General features: G+C 21.4%; 4 protein-coding genes across 6 annotated transcripts in view; 3 read left to right on the top strand and 1 right to left on the bottom strand.

Annotated features, from left to right (window-relative positions):
- The window catches only part of LOC127286080 (jouberin-like), an 11,277-nt gene extending 10,505 nt beyond the window's left edge, over window positions 1–772 (top strand). Inside the window, exon 10 of the mRNA XM_051312376.1 lies at window positions 195–772. Coding sequence (XP_051168333.1) covers window positions 195–717 — 523 coding nt within the window. The 3' untranslated portion in view covers window positions 718–772. The remainder of the gene's footprint in view (window positions 1–194) is intronic.
- LOC127286475 (programmed cell death protein 5) overlaps window positions 1–17,865 on the bottom strand; it is a 19,683-nt gene extending 1,818 nt beyond the window's left edge. Inside the window, exons 1-6 of one of the 3 annotated variants that reach the window (XR_007843746.1) lie at window positions 17,716–17,865; window positions 17,288–17,396; window positions 17,036–17,199; window positions 12,899–13,000; window positions 4,814–5,650; window positions 4,230–4,702 (exon numbers count right to left, since the gene is read on the bottom strand). Coding sequence is in view for 1 of the 3 variants with exons in the window: in XM_051312908.1 (XP_051168865.1) it covers window positions 12,956–13,000; window positions 17,036–17,199; window positions 17,288–17,396; window positions 17,716–17,781 (384 nt within the window). In the remaining 2 variants the exon portion in view is untranslated. Of the gene's footprint in view, window positions 1–4,229; window positions 4,703–4,813; window positions 5,651–12,846; window positions 13,001–17,035; window positions 17,200–17,287; window positions 17,397–17,715 lie in introns of those variants that run through there. The other 2 variants (XR_007843747.1, XM_051312908.1) reach the window with 2 other exon arrangements.
- On the top strand, window positions 859–1,661 carry LOC127284888 (uncharacterized). Its single transcript, XM_051310602.1, has one exon. The coding sequence runs from the start codon at window positions 915–917 to the stop codon at window positions 1,659–1,661; it is 747 nt and encodes a 248-aa protein (XP_051166559.1). The 5' UTR covers window positions 859–914.
- Window positions 5,648–12,401, top strand: LOC127286242 (protein disulfide-isomerase TMX3). Its single transcript, XM_051312618.1, has 10 exons — window positions 5,648–5,833; window positions 6,248–6,296; window positions 8,127–8,166; window positions 8,247–8,410; window positions 10,189–10,372; window positions 10,454–10,598; window positions 10,684–10,924; window positions 10,987–11,179; window positions 11,252–11,444; window positions 11,860–12,401. The coding sequence occupies exons 1-10, from the start codon at window positions 5,791–5,793 to the stop codon at window positions 11,892–11,894; spliced, it is 1,287 nt and encodes a 428-aa protein (XP_051168575.1). The 5' UTR covers window positions 5,648–5,790; the 3' UTR covers window positions 11,895–12,401.

Here is a 17,865-nt window from a genome sequence, read left to right as displayed (position 1 = left end):
AAAAAAATTTCATTAAAAAATAGTTTTATAACAAAAATTACTTTATTGAAAAAATATTTCATTAAAAAATAATTTTATAACAAAAATTACTTTATTGAAAAAAAATATTTCATTTTGAAAAAAGAATTTTTTTGGAATAAAAATAAATTTTATAAAAAAAAAAATTTAATAACAAATAAATCTGTTGAAAATAGAATACAAACGGCAGCCTGTATATCTCCATGTGCAACATTAGTTTTTTGTGGAGGTGAAGATGCAACACTTAATGTTTGGAATTTAGAAACTGGAAAACATTTAGCTAAATATTCAATTCGTGACAATTATAATACAGTATCGTGTGTCGATTATCATCCGTACGATCATGTTCTTGCTTTTTCGACTTTTGGTAATGCGGCTCCATTCAAACTTTTTATATTCGATAAAGATGCATTAGGCGAAGAAATTGGACTTCAACTTTTGATAAATACAAAATCAACAATTCTCACAAATCATGAGACTGCTGTTCATTCATTAGAAAATTCACGAACCAAAACATTGTGGAGTACATCGACAAAAAGAAGAAGCCTCGAGGATTCTATTATAAATCCACGAACATTCAATTCTGGTGAATCTTCATTTTTACCTAAATTTGGAGGATCCACAGGTAATTTAATAATTTTTTCTTTTTATACAAATGATTTATCACAAAAATTGATAATTTTTTTTGCCAATTTGTAAAAGTAAATAAATATATAAATTTACAAAAAAAAAAATTAGAAACAGTAGCTTTTAGTAGATAAGTGCAAAGCCTGATTATTAGATATTTGCTTTTTATTAAAATTGTTATTCAATTAATTAATTAATTAAATTAAATTGTTAAAACAGGTCAACTAATTGAAGATGAAGATGTCGATTATCGAAAAGTGAATTTAAAAATGAAACTTCAAAGATTTATGGAATCTGGTCCAAGTTTAAAAACAAGAAGTATGAATAGATTGAATAATATTATTGAGAAAATAGACAAAATTTTATTAAATGCCTCATCTGCAAAATCACCCGTTGATCTTGAACTTGCGGTAACGGATCAAAATCTATCATTAGTAACAACTAATCCAAAATATGAGCGAGATAAAAAAAATTTGAAGCCAGCAGAAATATTTAAGGATAGTGACGATACATTAAATTCAACATTTACTGATGAAGCAATAGAAATGCAAATTATTGCACGTGAGAAAAAACCTTGGACCGAAAGATCAAAGAGCGCTAAAGCTCTAAGATCACCAAGACGAATGGAGGAAGAATTATTAAAAACATTTTCTGACAGTGCTGTTATTTGTAGGGAAAAGAAATTTCAAAAGAAACATCGCGAAGAAGATGTGGTGAATTATTTTGAAAATTTCAATAAAACAGAAATGATTTCAATATATGAAAATCAGAGAAAAAATTTAACATCCGGTTCATCTGGTTCGGTGATTATTCATCAATATGGATTTCCTGATAAAGAACAACGTCCAGAGAGTCCAGACAGTGATGGAACGTATGTTGTTGAAAAAGGTGATTTAGAAAAAAATGACGACTTTCATTTTGGAAGTGGAAGTTCAATTAAAAGTAATGTCACATTTACTGTAGTTAGCGAAATTGCTTCTTCAAAACCTAGAAAGAAAAAGTCACAAGTGCAATAAAATTATGTTAATAATAAAATCATTAAATATTGTTGAAAAAAGAAAGTTTTGTTTCGAGAAGACGAAAAAAAAATAGTTATTTAATTTTTCAAGGAAATTTCATTTTTAAAATCAGTAGTTAAAATTAGAATCAACAGCAAATATAGAAACATATGTTACTCATTCCGCTTTCAAGTAGATATATATATATATACAAATGAATCGAGGGGTCGAGAACTCTAAATTCTACATATATTGTACAAAAAATTATAAAAGTCGTTGAAGTTCACAACGTGTAAAAAAAAATTTTTTTTTCACGTGGAAAATAATCTTGGCCAAAAAAATTTTTATTTTTTTCTATAAGGGTTTACAAAAAAATTTATCCCTTTATTAATGACAAAAAAAAATCTTAAAACTAAAAATTTCATTTAAAAATTATTGATAGAAAAAGGTTGTAAAAATGTTTTCAAACAAAAAAATTATAATTTGTATACCATCGCTCGGGGTAATTATACTCATAAAAAATCGATACATTTTTAATCAACTGGTTATTAAAATTCAGATTAAAAAAAATTAATTATTACTTTCTGTTCGAATTTAACAGCAATTCCATTTAACCGAATTTCAATATTACAAAATGGAACTTAAACAAATTTTCATTTTTTAGAAAATTTCCATTATAATTAAATAATTATAATATTAATTATAAATTATAAAATTAAATTTTCATTATAGACATAATATTCAGTTAAAAGAATTTTTATTCAACTTTAAATGGAATTTTTGTTAAATAATAATAATTGGAAAAAATAAAAATTCGACTAAAACTTGACTTTTAGTCAAATTGTACTTTTTTCTCTTTTCATTCAACTATTTTACAACAGTTCGGATTTTTTTTTTATTTTTCCTTATTTTTTTTTAAATCACACAAAAACATTTCCCACATTGAATTTATAAAGCATTTTGTGGCGTGGAATTTAATTAAATAATAATAATAATAATAATTTTTTATAATAATTTTATAAATTCAATGTGGGAAATGTTTTTGCGCGATTTAAAAAAAAATAATGAAAAATTTTAAAAAATCCGAACTGTTGTCAAATAGTTGAATGAAAAGAGAAAAAAGTACAATTTGACTAAAAGTCAAGTTTTAGTCGAATTTTTATTTTTTACAATTATTATTATTTAACAAAAATTCCATTTAAAGTTGAATAAACATTCTTTTAAATGAATATTCTGTCTAAAATGAAAATTTCTATTTAGCAGATAAATGAAAATTCTTTTAAATGAATATTCTGTCTAAAATAAAAATTTCTATTTAGCAGAATTTTAGAAAGTATATTTTACATTGAACCGAATTTTCATATCAAAGAATTTTTATTTAAAGAAATTATTAATATTATTTAATAGAATTTCAATTTTAACCGAATTTTTTTTTGTGACCGATTCTCAAGTTCACTGAATTTTAATTTTTTTAACCGAATTTTTATTTAACGAATTTTTTATGTAACATTACATTATTTAACTGAATTTATTTGAAATGAAAATTAATTGAAATAAAAATTCTGTTATTAACAGAATTTCTATTAAATAGTAATTTTAAAATATAAAAATTTGACTAAAATTAAATTTTAATATTAAATTCCCTCAAATGAAAATTCTAACAAATTAATATACAACTTATTTTGTCTTTTACAGTGTAAAATTCGACTAATTGGAATTTTTTACACTTATAATTAATTATTTATTCATTGTTATTAACAAACACAGTAACATTAATTTTTTTCTAAAAAAAAGTTTTCAAAAAAATTTTTTTTTTCAATTTTCTAAAATATTAAAAAAAATATCTCTCATTTGTGTACAAAGAATATCAGAATTTTCGACACCCTCACCAAGAAAAAAAAAAGAATGAATTCTGCATGATTCTCTAACATAACTTTTTTGAACTACAAATTTGATTTTTAAAAAATACCATTTTAATAAAAAAAAAAAAATGTGTATTTCTTTAATAATATTTTTAAATACAATAGAATTTACAAAAAAAGGAAAATCGATTGCTTCGAAGACTGATTTGATACAAGACTTATTAACTGTTTTCAATAGATTTAAGACAATTTGTAATTTTCGTCAAAAAAACGGAAAAACTGGAAAAAAATTTTTTTTTATTGTTCTTTGTTTCATTTTAAAAACAAGAACAGATGAATGAAAATTAAATTTTCTTCTTAACTTTGAAAACCAAAAACAATTTAACGAATCATAAGACTGATAATTTTAAGAAAATCTGAAAATTTTTAATTAAAATACAAAAAAATTTAATATAACATTTTTTTCCTATAAGATAAATTTCGTACATTTTTTTTTCAGAATATTTATACAATACATAAAATAAAAATTAATTAGTTTCAACTAAAACAGTTTTTAAATAATTTTTATTGGATTTTATAAGAAATTTATACTTCAAGTGAAAATAATGTTAGTTCAATTTATATTGAAAAAAAAATTGCACAAAATCTAATTTTAATATTAATTTGCAAGTAATAATTTTGTTATGCTCTTAATAAAAAAAAGGTAATAAATCATTGTTATTAATTCATTGAAATTATTTATTTCTCATGTCCTTTGCAAAAAGAAAAAAAATATCGTATAACATTCCTCATTCTCGATTACCATTTAATTTACAATATTTACAAAATAGAATTTTTTTGTTTACATTTATAATATTGATTCTATAAATTTTGAACATTATTTAATTTTTGAAACCATTCTGGCGTAGTGCCATTTTTCAGATAAGACATTACATCTGGCATGTATTGTGAAAGATTTTCATAAAATGGTTGCGATGATTCTGCGATTATGGCAATTATAAATTCAAATATAGTACGAGATAAAAGTAAATACAAATAATTTACAATTATTGCAGGAAAAAAGTATAAAATAACAAGAAAGCATATCACTAATTGAGTGACGTACATTTTTGAATTTAATTTTAATAATAGTTTTTCAATTTTTTTTTTCTCTAAAAATTTTCCAAGTCGTTCAATTGACAATTTTCTTCTTCAAATCTGTTTTCCGAAAGAAAGTACATAAATGTAAAAATAAATTTTCATTATTTTGAAAAAATTTAAAATTTTTCTTAATTATTTCATTTATTAATTTATTATTTTATCACTAACCAGATGTAAATTAATCCTGAACTTTCAAAACATTGTGAAAATAAAATTCTTTGTTAAAAGAATCACTAAATTTTTTAAACATTTCAATCTTTTTTTTTCTATTTTTATGGAATATTTTGTAAAAATTTTCTTATTAATACTTTTTAATTAATTAACACATTTTAAACTTAAAAATTTTGAATAGAAAATTTTTTTGTACTTATACGTTTCTCTTTTGACAAATATTTGTCACATTTTTAATTTATAAAAACAATTGAATAAATAAATGTGAAGATGTCGCTGAATTACAAAAATTTTTCTATAATAAAATAGAATTTTATTATTAATACAATGAAAATTAATTTCAATATTTTTTTTTATAATTTTATTTTATCAGCAAAATTTATTTATTAATAATTTTAATGACATTCGATGTAATAAAATACTCAGTTTGTTAACATTTATTTATTATTCAATTCGAAGCATATGAAAAATAATAACATATTAATTATATATAAATATTTTAATAAAAGTACAAAAAAAAAAAAATTAAAAACTGATATTATTATTATATCACACATAATATTCGTTTACAATTAATATATTTGCTTAACAATTCTATTTAAAGAAATAAATGTGTTTATTTAAAAAAAAAAATTGTTGTTAGAAAAAAAAAATACTTATAAAATTGATGGAGAATTTTGTGTAAAATCATCTGATGATTCGACGCGGGAGAAGCATGAGAATTATTCAGGGGTGCGTCAGTGTCAGTGTTCATTTTCGTCTTGCAAACACTCCACTTGTGTATTAGTTGTTAAAGATGCACATCAAAAGAAATTTGACATATTCCGTGAAATTCTGACAAATTGAAATTACAGTTTGTTAAAAATGTTTTTATAATTATGTGGAAGTAAATTTAATAAAAGTGAAAAATCAGTTTTTAAACAGTAATTTTTGCGAATGAAATTATTAAAATTTTAAATATAACCTCTTGCACAATGGTTTTACTTCGAAATTTTATTCTTCTTGCATTAATTTGTGGTATGTAATATATTAGAAATTATTTAAAAAAAAAAAAAATAATAAAAATAATATATTTGAATAGTTTTTTTTTGTATAATTACATGCGTCTTTGATATTGAAAGGTTTCCTAACCTCAAACGTCACCGATCAATAAACAAAATTTGTATATAGGACCGCACAATTTGTAGAATAATTAATATTTTTCTAATTTTTCAAATTTGTAGAAATTGAAAAATTTAAATATTTATCTTATTTAATACAAATTATAAATATGATTTTGGCATTTTTTTTTTACATTAAACAAGAATTAAAAAAATATTTTTTTTTTTGACAGTTGTATTTTGGAGCACAGCTGTCAATTTGATTATATTGTTACAAACATTTAGAAAATATTTATTTTTTTTTCATTTTAAAGTAAATTTAATGTTTTAGGTATTTTTTCGAGTATTACTGCATCACGAATCCTGGAGTTGAGCGATAGGTAAATATTTTACAACGAAAAAACAAAATTTTTTGACATTGTTGCGCGATTGACAATGCATGATAATAATAATAGGGATGACAGTGGACTTTTTTTTTAATTTTAGATAAAAAAAAAAACAGAAGATTTTGAAAATCAAATAACAACATTTCGAGTTTAATTTCAAAAAATTGTACTTTTTTTTCATTCAGCTATTTTATATAAATTCGATTTTTTTTTTATTTTTCCTTATTTTTCTTAAAACACACAAAAATATTTCCCATATTGAATTTTATAATGTATTTTGTGGCGTTAAATTTCTAATAAGAAAAAATTTTATAAAGTAGATTTCATATTAAATTGAATTTTCATATCAAAGAATTTTTATTTAATAAAATAATTAATATTATTTAACAGAATTTCAATTTAACCGAATTTTTTTTGTGGACGATTCTCTAGTTCACTGAATTTTACTTTTTTTTAAACGAATTTTACATTTAATGGAGTTTCTATTTAACCGAATTCATTTAAAATTAAAATTCATAAAAATTCTGTATTTAACAGAAATTTTATTTAATCGAATTTCTATTCTATCTTTATTTAACCGAAAATTTGTTAAAATAAAAATTCTTTATTGTACAAATTTGTATTTAACAAAATTCACGAAGCTGAAGTACGCAACGTTTATGATAAACGATTTTTAGCAAATAATTTTTTAAAATGAAAAATTGCATAATTTTTTGCCTAAAAAATATTTTTTTATAATTTGTTGATTAATGAAAACTACAAAAAATATTTTTTAGGCAAAAAATTACAGAATTTTTCATTTTGTAAAAAATTATTTCTTTAAAAATCGTTTATCATAAACGTTGCGTACTTCAGCTTCGTCAAAATTCTCATATAACAGAATTTTTGCTAAGTTGAATATAAAAATAAAAAAATTTTCATTTCATTAATTTTTTGATTTGTTCGAAATTTTATTTATATAAAAAAGTTAAAGTAATAAAAGTAACTTTGGTTTTAAAATTTACTCAGAAAATTCGTTTATAGCTCCAAAACCAACGCAAAACTTGATTAATAATTACAAAAATGTTTAATTTACTCTCTAAATTTGAATTAGTTAAAAATAACTAATTTTTAATAAAATCTTGATTGACTTTTTACTTCAGCAATTAGTAAAAAAAACAACTGATTATTAGTTAAGAAAAAACTAATTTTAAGTGTGAAAATAACTTAAAAAATAGTCAATTTGAACTAATTAAATTAGTTTTTAGAAATTTTAGTTATTTTAACATAACTTAAAAGTGAATTTAACTAATAATTAGTTGTTTTTAAAAAATTAGTAAAAATATTACTATTTAAATCAGTGACTGACTATTTTGCTATTAAATTTTAGTTATTTTTAACTAATTCAAATTTAGAGAGTAAATAATGAAAACCAATAAGGAATTCTTTTTTCATTCATAAAAAGTCTTATTTTAAACGATTATAATGTTCTTATTATAAATAAATATACTTTTTAACTATTTAAAATAAAAATATAGTTTTTTTATTTTAACAAAGTAATATTAAAATTAATTTATAAAATGTTTTTCTTTATTTCAATAAATTTATTGAATGATGACAAAATGTAATTAAATCAAATCAAATGTGTAGTTCAGACAATAATGAATATTAAAAAATTTGTTTGATTAATTGTTAATTGAAAAAAGGGGAGAATAATCATATGACTTAAAGAAAAAGAGAAAAAAAAGGGGAACAACTGTGATATTATATTTATTAATAAGAATATTTAAATTTTCTTTCATCCTAAATTAAATGTATATTTAATCAACAATTTTAAATTATTAGGTTCCTGGATATTCGTAAAGAAGGACAATGGTTACTTATGGTATGTTGTAATGAAAGAGATTTTAATTAAAAAATTAATAATCAATTAAAAATAAAAATATTTTCTATTTTTTTTTTTAGATGTACGCTCCTTGGTGTGCACATTGCAAAAGATTGGAACCAATTTGGTCTCATGTGGCTCAACATCTTTACGCCAGTCCAATTCGTGTTGGACGTGTGGATTGCACTCGATTTACTAATGTAGCTCAAACTTTCAAAATCAAAGGATTTCCAACAATTTTATTGTAAGTTTAAATAATTAAAAAAAAATTTTTATTATTAAGACCGAATTTTTTATGAATTTTATAGCTTCTTTTTTCTTGAAAATTATTCTAGTCTAATTTATAGAAATTCTTTATAATTCAGATTATCCACAAAATTTTGAAGATGAAATCAAAAAATTTTGTACTTTTTAAAAATTAAAATAAATTTTAAAAAAATAATTTTTTTAATATACACTTTATTAAATAATGCTGAGTCAAATATTTAAAAAAAAAATTATAAGTTAGAATAATACCCTACCTATTAAATATTAATTATAAAAACACAGGCCTTTTTGAAGGGTTAAAGTTGAAATTTTTAGAAATAATTAAATTTCAAAAGATATTTTTAATTTTCAAACAATTATTAAATTTTACAGAACTAAAAATAATTTATCAAACAATTTTTGGAAAACATTTTTTAAATTTAATTGAATTTTCAAAGATTTAGAATTGAGATTTTTGAAATTAATTGAAACTTTAAGTAGTTTTTAATTAAAATTTCAGATGATTTCACTAAAAATTTATTAGAAAATGCGGACAAAATACAATAATTTGAAAATCATTTTTAATTGAAAAATGGTTCAGATAGTTGAATTTTCAAAGAATATTATTAAAATAGTTAAAAATAATTGAATTTCCTTAGAGTTATAATTGAAATTCTTAAATTCAAAAAAAAAAATTTTCGATGGAAAATTTTAGATGCTTTTATATTCAAATTATTGAAAATTCAATTAATTTTGAATTCAAATTTTTGAGAATAATGAAATTTTATTTGATTTTAAATTTTGAAAATAATTGAATTTCAGTTCGTTTTGAATTGAAAATTTTGGGAAATAATTGAATTTTAATTGAAATTTTGGATAATAATTGAATTTAAGTTCATTTTTGATTGAAAATTTGGATAATTAATTTTGAGTAGAAATTGTAGAAAAAAAATTGAATTTTATTTCATTTTAAATTGAAAACTTGGTAAATAATTAAATTTTAAATTGAAAATTTTTGATAATTATTGGATTTTTAATTGATTTTGAATTAAAGTTTCGGGTAATAATTGAATTTTAGTTTATTTTGAATTTAAATTTATAAAAAATAATTCAATTTTATTGTGATATTTTTTTTTAAATTATAAACAATTGTTAAATTTCATAAAAATTTTAATTGAAAAATAATTTTGATATAATTGAATTTGTGATGTATTTCATTAAAATTATTAAAAATAATTAATTTAGTGAAGAATCATTTTAGTTCAAAATTTGTTAAATAATTGAATTGAAGAAGATCTGAAGAAGATCTACATTTTATACTAAAAAAATGTATTTTATTTACATTTTGCTAGTTTTTTTTAATAATATTTAATTAAATAATTGAAATAATCTTAAAAAATGTTTAATTTTAAAGAGATTTACAAAAAGTCTTCAAATGTCAATTTATAGAAAATCATTGAGTATTTTTTTTTTTAATAGAATATTTAAAAGAATTTTTGAATTAGAATAATTCTTAAAGTTTGAACCCTTTTTTTTTTTTTTAATTATTTTTTTAATGTCAAAAATTATTTAAAATTAAGTTTTTTTTTCAAATAATTATAATATTCATTATAATATTCGGTATATATTCACATTGTATACGGTACGATAAATTAAGAATATTTATTTTTTTTTAATAATAATAATAATATTTTCGAAAATTTTTTAATTGTTTTGTCACGAGTGTCTACTAATTTTACTGTCTAAATAAAATAATCGTCATAATTCTCAATATAGCTTAAAAGGAGAACAAGAATTCACTTATCATGGCGATAGATCGAGAGATGAAATTGTAAATTTTGCATTACGATTGAGTGGTCCACCAGTTCAGGAAATAACAAAAACACAAAGTTTTGAATTTCTAAAAAAAGATCGTGATTTATACTTTTTATATGTCGGTGAAAGATCCGGATCATTGTGGGTAAGATCATAAATTCACAAAAAATTTTTTTTTTAATTTAAATTAAAAATATAAATATTGTTTTCTAATCTATTAATATAGGAGCTTTATCACAAGACTGCCGATGTTTTCCAACCTCATGCTTTTTTTTATCAATCTCATCCAACAGTCGTAGATAAACATGCACCTGTAGAAAATACACCCGCCTTATTTGTATATAAAGAAAGCACTCATTACAATTTTACAGGTAAAAAAAAATAAATAAATAAATAAATATATTCTTTTCATTTTTGTTTCGATATGAAAAAAACGGAGAAATCTATTTTTTATAGGTCACAATGTAAGCAGCATTGATGTATTGAATGAAACTTTACATAAATGGGTGAATGCTGAAAGATTTCCTAGTTTTCCAAAAGTTACACGTGGCAATATAAATCAGCTATTTTTAACAAAAAAAAATTTAGTCCTCGCAGTTGTTGAAGAAAATCAACTGGAAGAAATGACTCCAGATATGATAGAATTTAGAGATATGATTGAATCGTTGATAAAATCGAAACGAGACAAATATCATGAGTAAGTTTAAATTTGCAAATTTTTTTTTTTTATATAAAAGTGAATTATTATTTTTTTTACAGACATTTTCAATTTGGTTGGATAGCCAATTTAGAACTAGTCAATAGTATAGCAATGATGGTTGTTCCTTTGCCAAATTTATTAGTGATAAATACAACAACAAATCATCATCATTTTCCAGAAGATGAAGCTGGAAAATTAACACCTCATGCAATAGAAATATTTCTCGAGCAAATTCACAGTGAAAATGTACCGGTAAGAAAATGAAGAAGAAAATGAACATTTTTTTACGAATGAAACGGAAATAATTTTTTTCTTTTTCTTTAGAAATACGGTGGAAATAGTTGGTTTGTTCATTTCTTTCGTTTTTGGTTTGAAACAAAAACTACTCTTATAGCAATGTGGAAAGGAAATCCAGTTTTAACAACAGTCATATTTGGTTTACCAGCTGGATTTTTATCTTTAATTTGCTATGGAATTTGCTGTCCCGATATTTTAGACGCTGATGATGAAGAAGAAGGTAATTATTTTTTAAATACAGCGGCGCATGATTTATCCCATAAAAATCATTAATTAGAATTTTTATTTTCAATCATTTTATAAGAGGTAATTATTTTTTTAACGAATTTTTATTTTTCGAATTTTCATTAAACAGAATTTCTTTTTAAACGAATTTTTACTTTACAGAATTTTTATGTACCGAATTTTTATTTCGCAGAATTTCTTTTTATTCAACTTTTTCAGTTGAATGAGAATTATGCAAAAATTAAAATTCTACTAAATAAAAAGTTGGATAAATGATAAATGAAAATTCGTCTAAAACATAATATTATATTTAATAAAATTCTTGAAAATTTCAACTAATAATTTTTATGGAATAATCATATTATATTTCGAGATTAAAAATAACTACAACATAAATTTTTGTTCTACAGAGGAGGAAGAAAAGAAACATATAAAGAAAGACTAAGAGATCTGACTTACAAAAAAAAAGGAAATAAAAAAAAGGAAAACGCTTATACCGTAGAGAATGTTTATCAATGATGAATTTAACTCTACACGTTATTTAACACCAAAAAAAAAAGAAAAAAAAAATTAAGTCATAGTCTAAAAAAATAAACATTCCATTGAAATGCTGTTTGTAACTTTGTAGATTAAAAACTTGTTTTATCTTCCTCGAATGTGAATACCTCTCAATGGAATTCAGGTGAGACAATACGCAAAAATGTGTTTCAGTGATATTGTAAATGAATATTTTAATTATTATATATATACATATAATATACGAAAAGTCAAACAAAAAAAGCAAAAGAGAAATTTGAAATATTAACTCTTAAAAAATAGATTCAATCAGGTGTGTATTTACTTTGTGAGTATTTTATAAATTGACTTAGGCGCGAATCAAAAAAAAAAATAAAAATTCAATATTTCGAAAATCTGACCTTTTTAGGATAAAATAAAAGAAATTAATAATTTATCCTAAAGGTCAAAATTTTCTCAAATTGTTTATACATTTTTTTCTTCTAATTTATATTAAAAATTTGCTAGTATTTGTGAAATTAAAAACTTAAATCATTGTTTTTGAAATATTTACTATCTTCAATAATTTTTAAAAGAAATTTTTGTTAAAAAAACATGAAAACCCAAGCAACATAGTTTAAAAACAATAAGTAGGGAATTTTTTTTTTTGCAGAAATCTGTTGTGTCTCTCGAAATGTATACTTATTGTTTTCCATAAAGAATAGAAAAAAAAATAAAAGAAATGAAACTTTCGCAAATACTTTGTTTCATTTTTTTTCACACTTTGTGCATAATCTTAAACCTGTATTATATAAGTTAAATTTGCTCTTCTGACAATATATATATATATATAAAACATTTTCTCTCTCTCTCTCTCTTCAGAATTAATAATAATGGAGGCGTATTTAAATTTCACTCTTATTTTAAAAATAAAAAATTAAGGCAATAATCTACCTGGAAATTACACGAAGCGTAGTATTAAAAATATGGTCAGTCTTTTCGCGAAATATGTTACAAATCGTCGTCTGAATCCAAAGCAGCTCTGCGCCTATCAAACTGAAATTTTACAATTGCATACAATTAATTTTAGAGATTTTTATTTTTTATAATAAAATACAATTGTTTTTTTTTTTTTTTTAATAACAGGGATCACATTGACATTTTTTTGTAAAAATAGGTGAGAAGGTGAATTATTTACCGAAAATAGATTACAAAAAGGTTATTAAAAAAATGATAATTAAAACAAATTAACGTGCATAATAACAAATTTGTATCTATCGATTCAAATCTTTATGAATTGGAATATTTCATCTATGATTCAAGTGTTTGGGAAAATGGAATTTTGAATAATTTGAAACTTGAATCAATAAAAATTTCGGATAAATTGAAATTCGGTAAATTTGAAACTTAAAACAATTAAAATTTGGATAATTTGAAACTTAAATCAATAAAAATTTGAATAAATTGAAGTTCTCAAGTAATTTGTAATTTAAATCAATAAAAATTTAGATAAATTGAAATTCGAATAATTTAAAACTAAAATCAATTAAACTTTAAAATATATTAAAATTTCGTTAATTTTAAGTATTGATCGTTTGAGTTGGCATTTAATTAAAAAATATTAATAACTTTATTTTGAGCAACAAACGTTTGAATTAATTGAAAGTTGGATCACTTGAAATTTGAATCGAATAAAATTTAATTAAATTGCAGGCCTCGGATCAACTTAAAGGCACAAAAAAAGTCGTTTTAGTCGATTTATATTCCAAAAAAAAGTGGATTTGTTTTTTATTTTAACAAAAATATTTTACAGATTTTTAAACAAAAATTTTTTTTTTAATAATCCTTTTCGAAGAGTTAAAGCTGACATTTTTAGAAATAATTAAATTTCAAAAGATATTGTTAATTTTCAAACAATTATTAAATTTTACAGAACTAAAAATAATTTATCAAACAATTTTTGGAAAACATTTTTTAAATGTAGGGTCAGTCGGGGTAAATCCGAACGGGGGGTAAATCCGAACGCTAATTATTTCAGCTTAATTAAAATTTTTAAAAATAAGTTCGATATGAGAATTTTTACCTCAGATCCTCTTGAAGAGATTCTAAGTATTATCCCATTTTTTGTTTGTTAATTAGCAACAGCATAAACAAAGATAACAAGTATTGCAAAAAAGATTGAAAATCAAAGATGACACTCTTTCAGTATTTTGTCTCGTATTTCAAGAAAAAGAAGCTAAAAATTCATTTTATTATTTATAATTGTTTGTTATGAATACTAGAACAGAAACTATTTTTCATTTTTGCCTTCTGTAAAATTTTATTAATAATATCAGACCGTTCGTATTTACCCCGGAAAATAGGAAACCCGGGGTAAATCCGAACGGTATTTTCAATAATTTTTTCTTATATCAGAGCCACACGAAATTGTTTTTATTTTATTACACTATTATTTTAACATTATAAAAGTACATAGAAAAAAGTTTTTCTTTCTATATGTATCCTCGTTAGTAATTAATAAGCAGAAACTTAATCTCTGTTCTCTCGAAGGAGTGTTTCAATTTTTTTGCCAAATAGTTTGTTGAAAAAAGTTTTTCAGGATCTTAATAAAATTTGGTATTCTACGGTTTTTGGGGTCGTTAATTACCAATTTGAAGTCAGTTTTTCAAAATTCAAAATGGCGGACGAGAATTAAAAAATTCATTGGATTCGCTCGAAAATTGTTACTCGGGGGGTTTCAGGGTTAGCAAATTTGATCATTTTTAAAAATAAGTTTTAGGAAAGTACGCCATTTTGAATTTAAAAAATTTGACTTTTATTTTTGTATTTACATTCAATCACTCCAAAATACTTTCTGTAGCAAGTTTTGCAAAAATCCGTTATGATTTGATAAAGTTATTGAAGGTTTCAATTGTGTAATGCATTTTAATTTTTAACCTGTTTGATTTTTGTATTTATATATGATGCATTATTACATAATAGGTTTATTATCGTATTTTTTTTGAGTTTTTATATAAGTTTAACAATTGCAATACTTTAAATTTATTTTCCCTAAGATTTTTCTGAAATACAGTGGCGTTCGTATTTACCCCGGTATTTTAGGAAAGTTGCAAAGTATCGAGGTAAATACGAACGCTAAGTTTCCTGCGATTGTAATTTATCAAAAATGTTTGCTACCCCATAAAATTGTTCTATGGAAGTAAAGTAACAACTTCATGCACCAGAATACCGGAAGTATTTTTTTTTTAAAGAAAAAACTTATGTTATTGTTGAAACTTACTAAAAGCGTTCGGATTTACCCCAGTTGACCCTAATTGAATTTTCAAAGATTTACAATTTTGATTTTTGAAATTAATTGAACTTCAAGTGATTTTTAATTAAATTTTTTTTAATAATTTCATTAAAAAAATTAGAAATTGCGGACAAAAAAAATAATTTGAAAACATTTTAAGTGAAAAATGGTTTAAGATAGTTGAATTTTCGAAGAATATTATAAATAATCATTAGAAATTATTGAATTTCAGGAGTTATAATTGAAATTATTAAATTTCAAAAAATTTTAGATGAAATATTTTAGAAATAATTAAATTTTAGAAGCTTTTGAAATTTTGTATAATAATTCAATTTTAGTTGATTTTTTATTGAAAATTTTGATAATAATTAATTTTGAATTGAAATTTTTCAGAATAATTGAATTTTAGTTGATTTTGAATTGAAAATTTTGAAAATAATTGAATTTTATTTGATTTTGAATTGAAAATTTTGAAAATGATTGAATTTTATTTGATTTTAAATTAATAAAATAAATAAATAAATAAATAAATAAATAAATTGATAATTTGGAAAATAATTAAATTTTAAAAGATTTTGAATTGAAAATTTTGAAAATAATTGAAGTTTCTTTGATTTTGAATTGAAATTTTGGGAAATAATTAAATTTTATTTATTTATTTATTTAACAAACATTTTAATTAAAATTTTGGATAATAATTTAATTTTAGTTGATTTTTGATTGAAAATTTTGATAATAATTTAATTTTGAATTGAAATTTTGGATAATTATTGAATTTTAATTGATTTTGAATTGAAATTTTGGGTAATAATTGAATTTTAGTTGATTTTGAATTGAAATTTTTTTCAATTCATTTTGAATTGATTTGTGATTTTGAATTAAAAATTTTTGGTAATTTTATTTGATATTTTTTTTTAATTATTAACAATTGTTAAATTTCATAAAAATTTTAATTGAAAAATAATTTGAAATAATTTAATTTCTGATGATTTTCATTAAAATTATTAAAAATAATTAATTTAGTGAAGAACTTTTGTTAAAAATTTGTTAAATAATTGAAATAAAGAAAATCTCAAGAAGATCTACATTTTATACTAAAAAAAATGTATTTTATTTAAATAATTTTTTAAAAAATGTATTTTATTCAAATAATTTTTTAAAAAATGTAAAAAAAAAGTCGAAAAAGTCGCATTTTATTAAAATAAGTCGAAAAAAGACGGAAATAATCGAAAAAGTCGTATAATCCGAGGCCTGAAATTGGAATTGAGATATGAATTAATTAAATTTTTAATTGATTATTAATTAGAAAATAGAGTGAATTTAAATTTTGATCTATTACAATTTCAATCAGTTAATATTTCAAATAATTTAAATTAAGATTTATTGGAATTTTCCTTAATAATTTTTGAATGCAAAGAAAATTTTTTTGTTAATTTCAAACTTAAGTAAATTGAATTATTTATAGAAAAGAAGAAAATGTATAATTTTGTGTTCTCTAAATTATAATAAGCTCAGGAATGTTTAGAAAAAAAACTACTTTTAGACTAATAAATTATTTTTCAATATTCTTGAGCTTAAATCAATGTTTTTTTAATTGAAAATTTAATTAATTTTTTAAATATTATATTTGCAAATTAATCGAATCATGAGAAAAGTGATAAAGATTTAAAAAGTAATAAATTATAAAAATACATGTACAATAGTTGGAAAAATGTTAAATTCTTGAAAAGAGGTTAAATAGGTGATAAAATTCTGTGATCCCTGAAATAAGTATTCTTTAAAGTAAAAATTTGTCTAACCTTGATAGTTGTTGTTTTTTTCGTTTGTTCACTAACACTTTCGAGAAGACCAATTAATTCTTGTTCACCAAGTTTACCGGGAAGTTGTCCTCGTTTTGCCATGTTTACAATCATTTCTTCAATCATTCTTCCCTTTTCTGGTTTACCAAGTGAAAGAGTATTTACTAAAAGATAATAAACAGTTGAGTAGGTATTAAGTTAAAATATTGTTTAATCCTAAAAATTTTCTGATAAAATTTAAATAAATCATACATCTAGCTCTTGCAGATTGATCGAGTACTTGCGATAGAATGACATTTTTCATATCTTCCAATTGTTGCCTTTTTTCTTCATTGGCTTGTTGATTTCCAGGTTCATTGCCCTTTAAAATAGTTATTGAAATACAGTATAGAAAATAACTTTCATTTTGACATCGCAACCAAAAAAGGGAAATAAATATAGCCTATCAACCTAACCTCAAAATTTAATTATATCTACATAGTAGTTAATAATTTCTCTATATAAACAAATATAAAGTATAAAAACTATAAATGTATAAATTAATAAGTAAAAAGTATAGTTAAAAAATTCGTCATTATGTCAAATTTCAAGTTAGAATACGGAAAAGTATTTTTTTTTTTACCAAGAAAGCCGGATATATTTGAAAGTAGTAGAAAATACATATTTTCTAAAATATTTACCTTAAATTGTGATTGTAATTGAGCCATACGTTGTTTACGAATAGCTTCTAATTCTGGATCTGCCATTTTTTATGTATTATTTATTACGTCTTTCGGATAAAAATTTTGAAAATAAAGTTGATAAATTCTTTTTTAACACAAATATAAATT

This window comes from Leptopilina boulardi, unplaced genomic scaffold (genome assembly GCF_019393585.1).
Source record: "Leptopilina boulardi isolate dan_hultmark-lab unplaced genomic scaffold, ZJU_Lbou_2.1 LbouV2_121, whole genome shotgun sequence".
NCBI classification, from domain to species: Eukaryota; Metazoa; Arthropoda; class Insecta; order Hymenoptera; family Figitidae; genus Leptopilina; species Leptopilina boulardi.
Note: the sequence above shows the minus strand (reverse complement) of the source record. Positions and strands in the feature narration are given on the sequence as shown.

Bases quoted from the DNA above. Each gene is read 5' to 3' on its own strand.
- LOC127284888 (XM_051310602.1), top strand. From the start codon at position 915: ATGAAACTTCAAAGATTTATGGAATCTGGTCCAAGTTTAAAAACAAGA.
- LOC127286242 (XM_051312618.1), top strand. From the start codon at position 5,791: ATGGTTTTACTTCGAAATTTTATTCTTCTTGCATTAATTTGTG. The intron at 8,167-8,246 runs GTATGTTGTAAT...TTTTTTTTTTAG, and splicing joins AAGGACAATGGTTACTTATG to ATGTACGCTCCTTGGTGTGC. The intron at 11,445-11,859 runs GTAATTATTTTT...TTTGTTCTACAG, and splicing joins CGCTGATGATGAAGAAGAAG to AGGAGGAAGAAAAGAAACAT.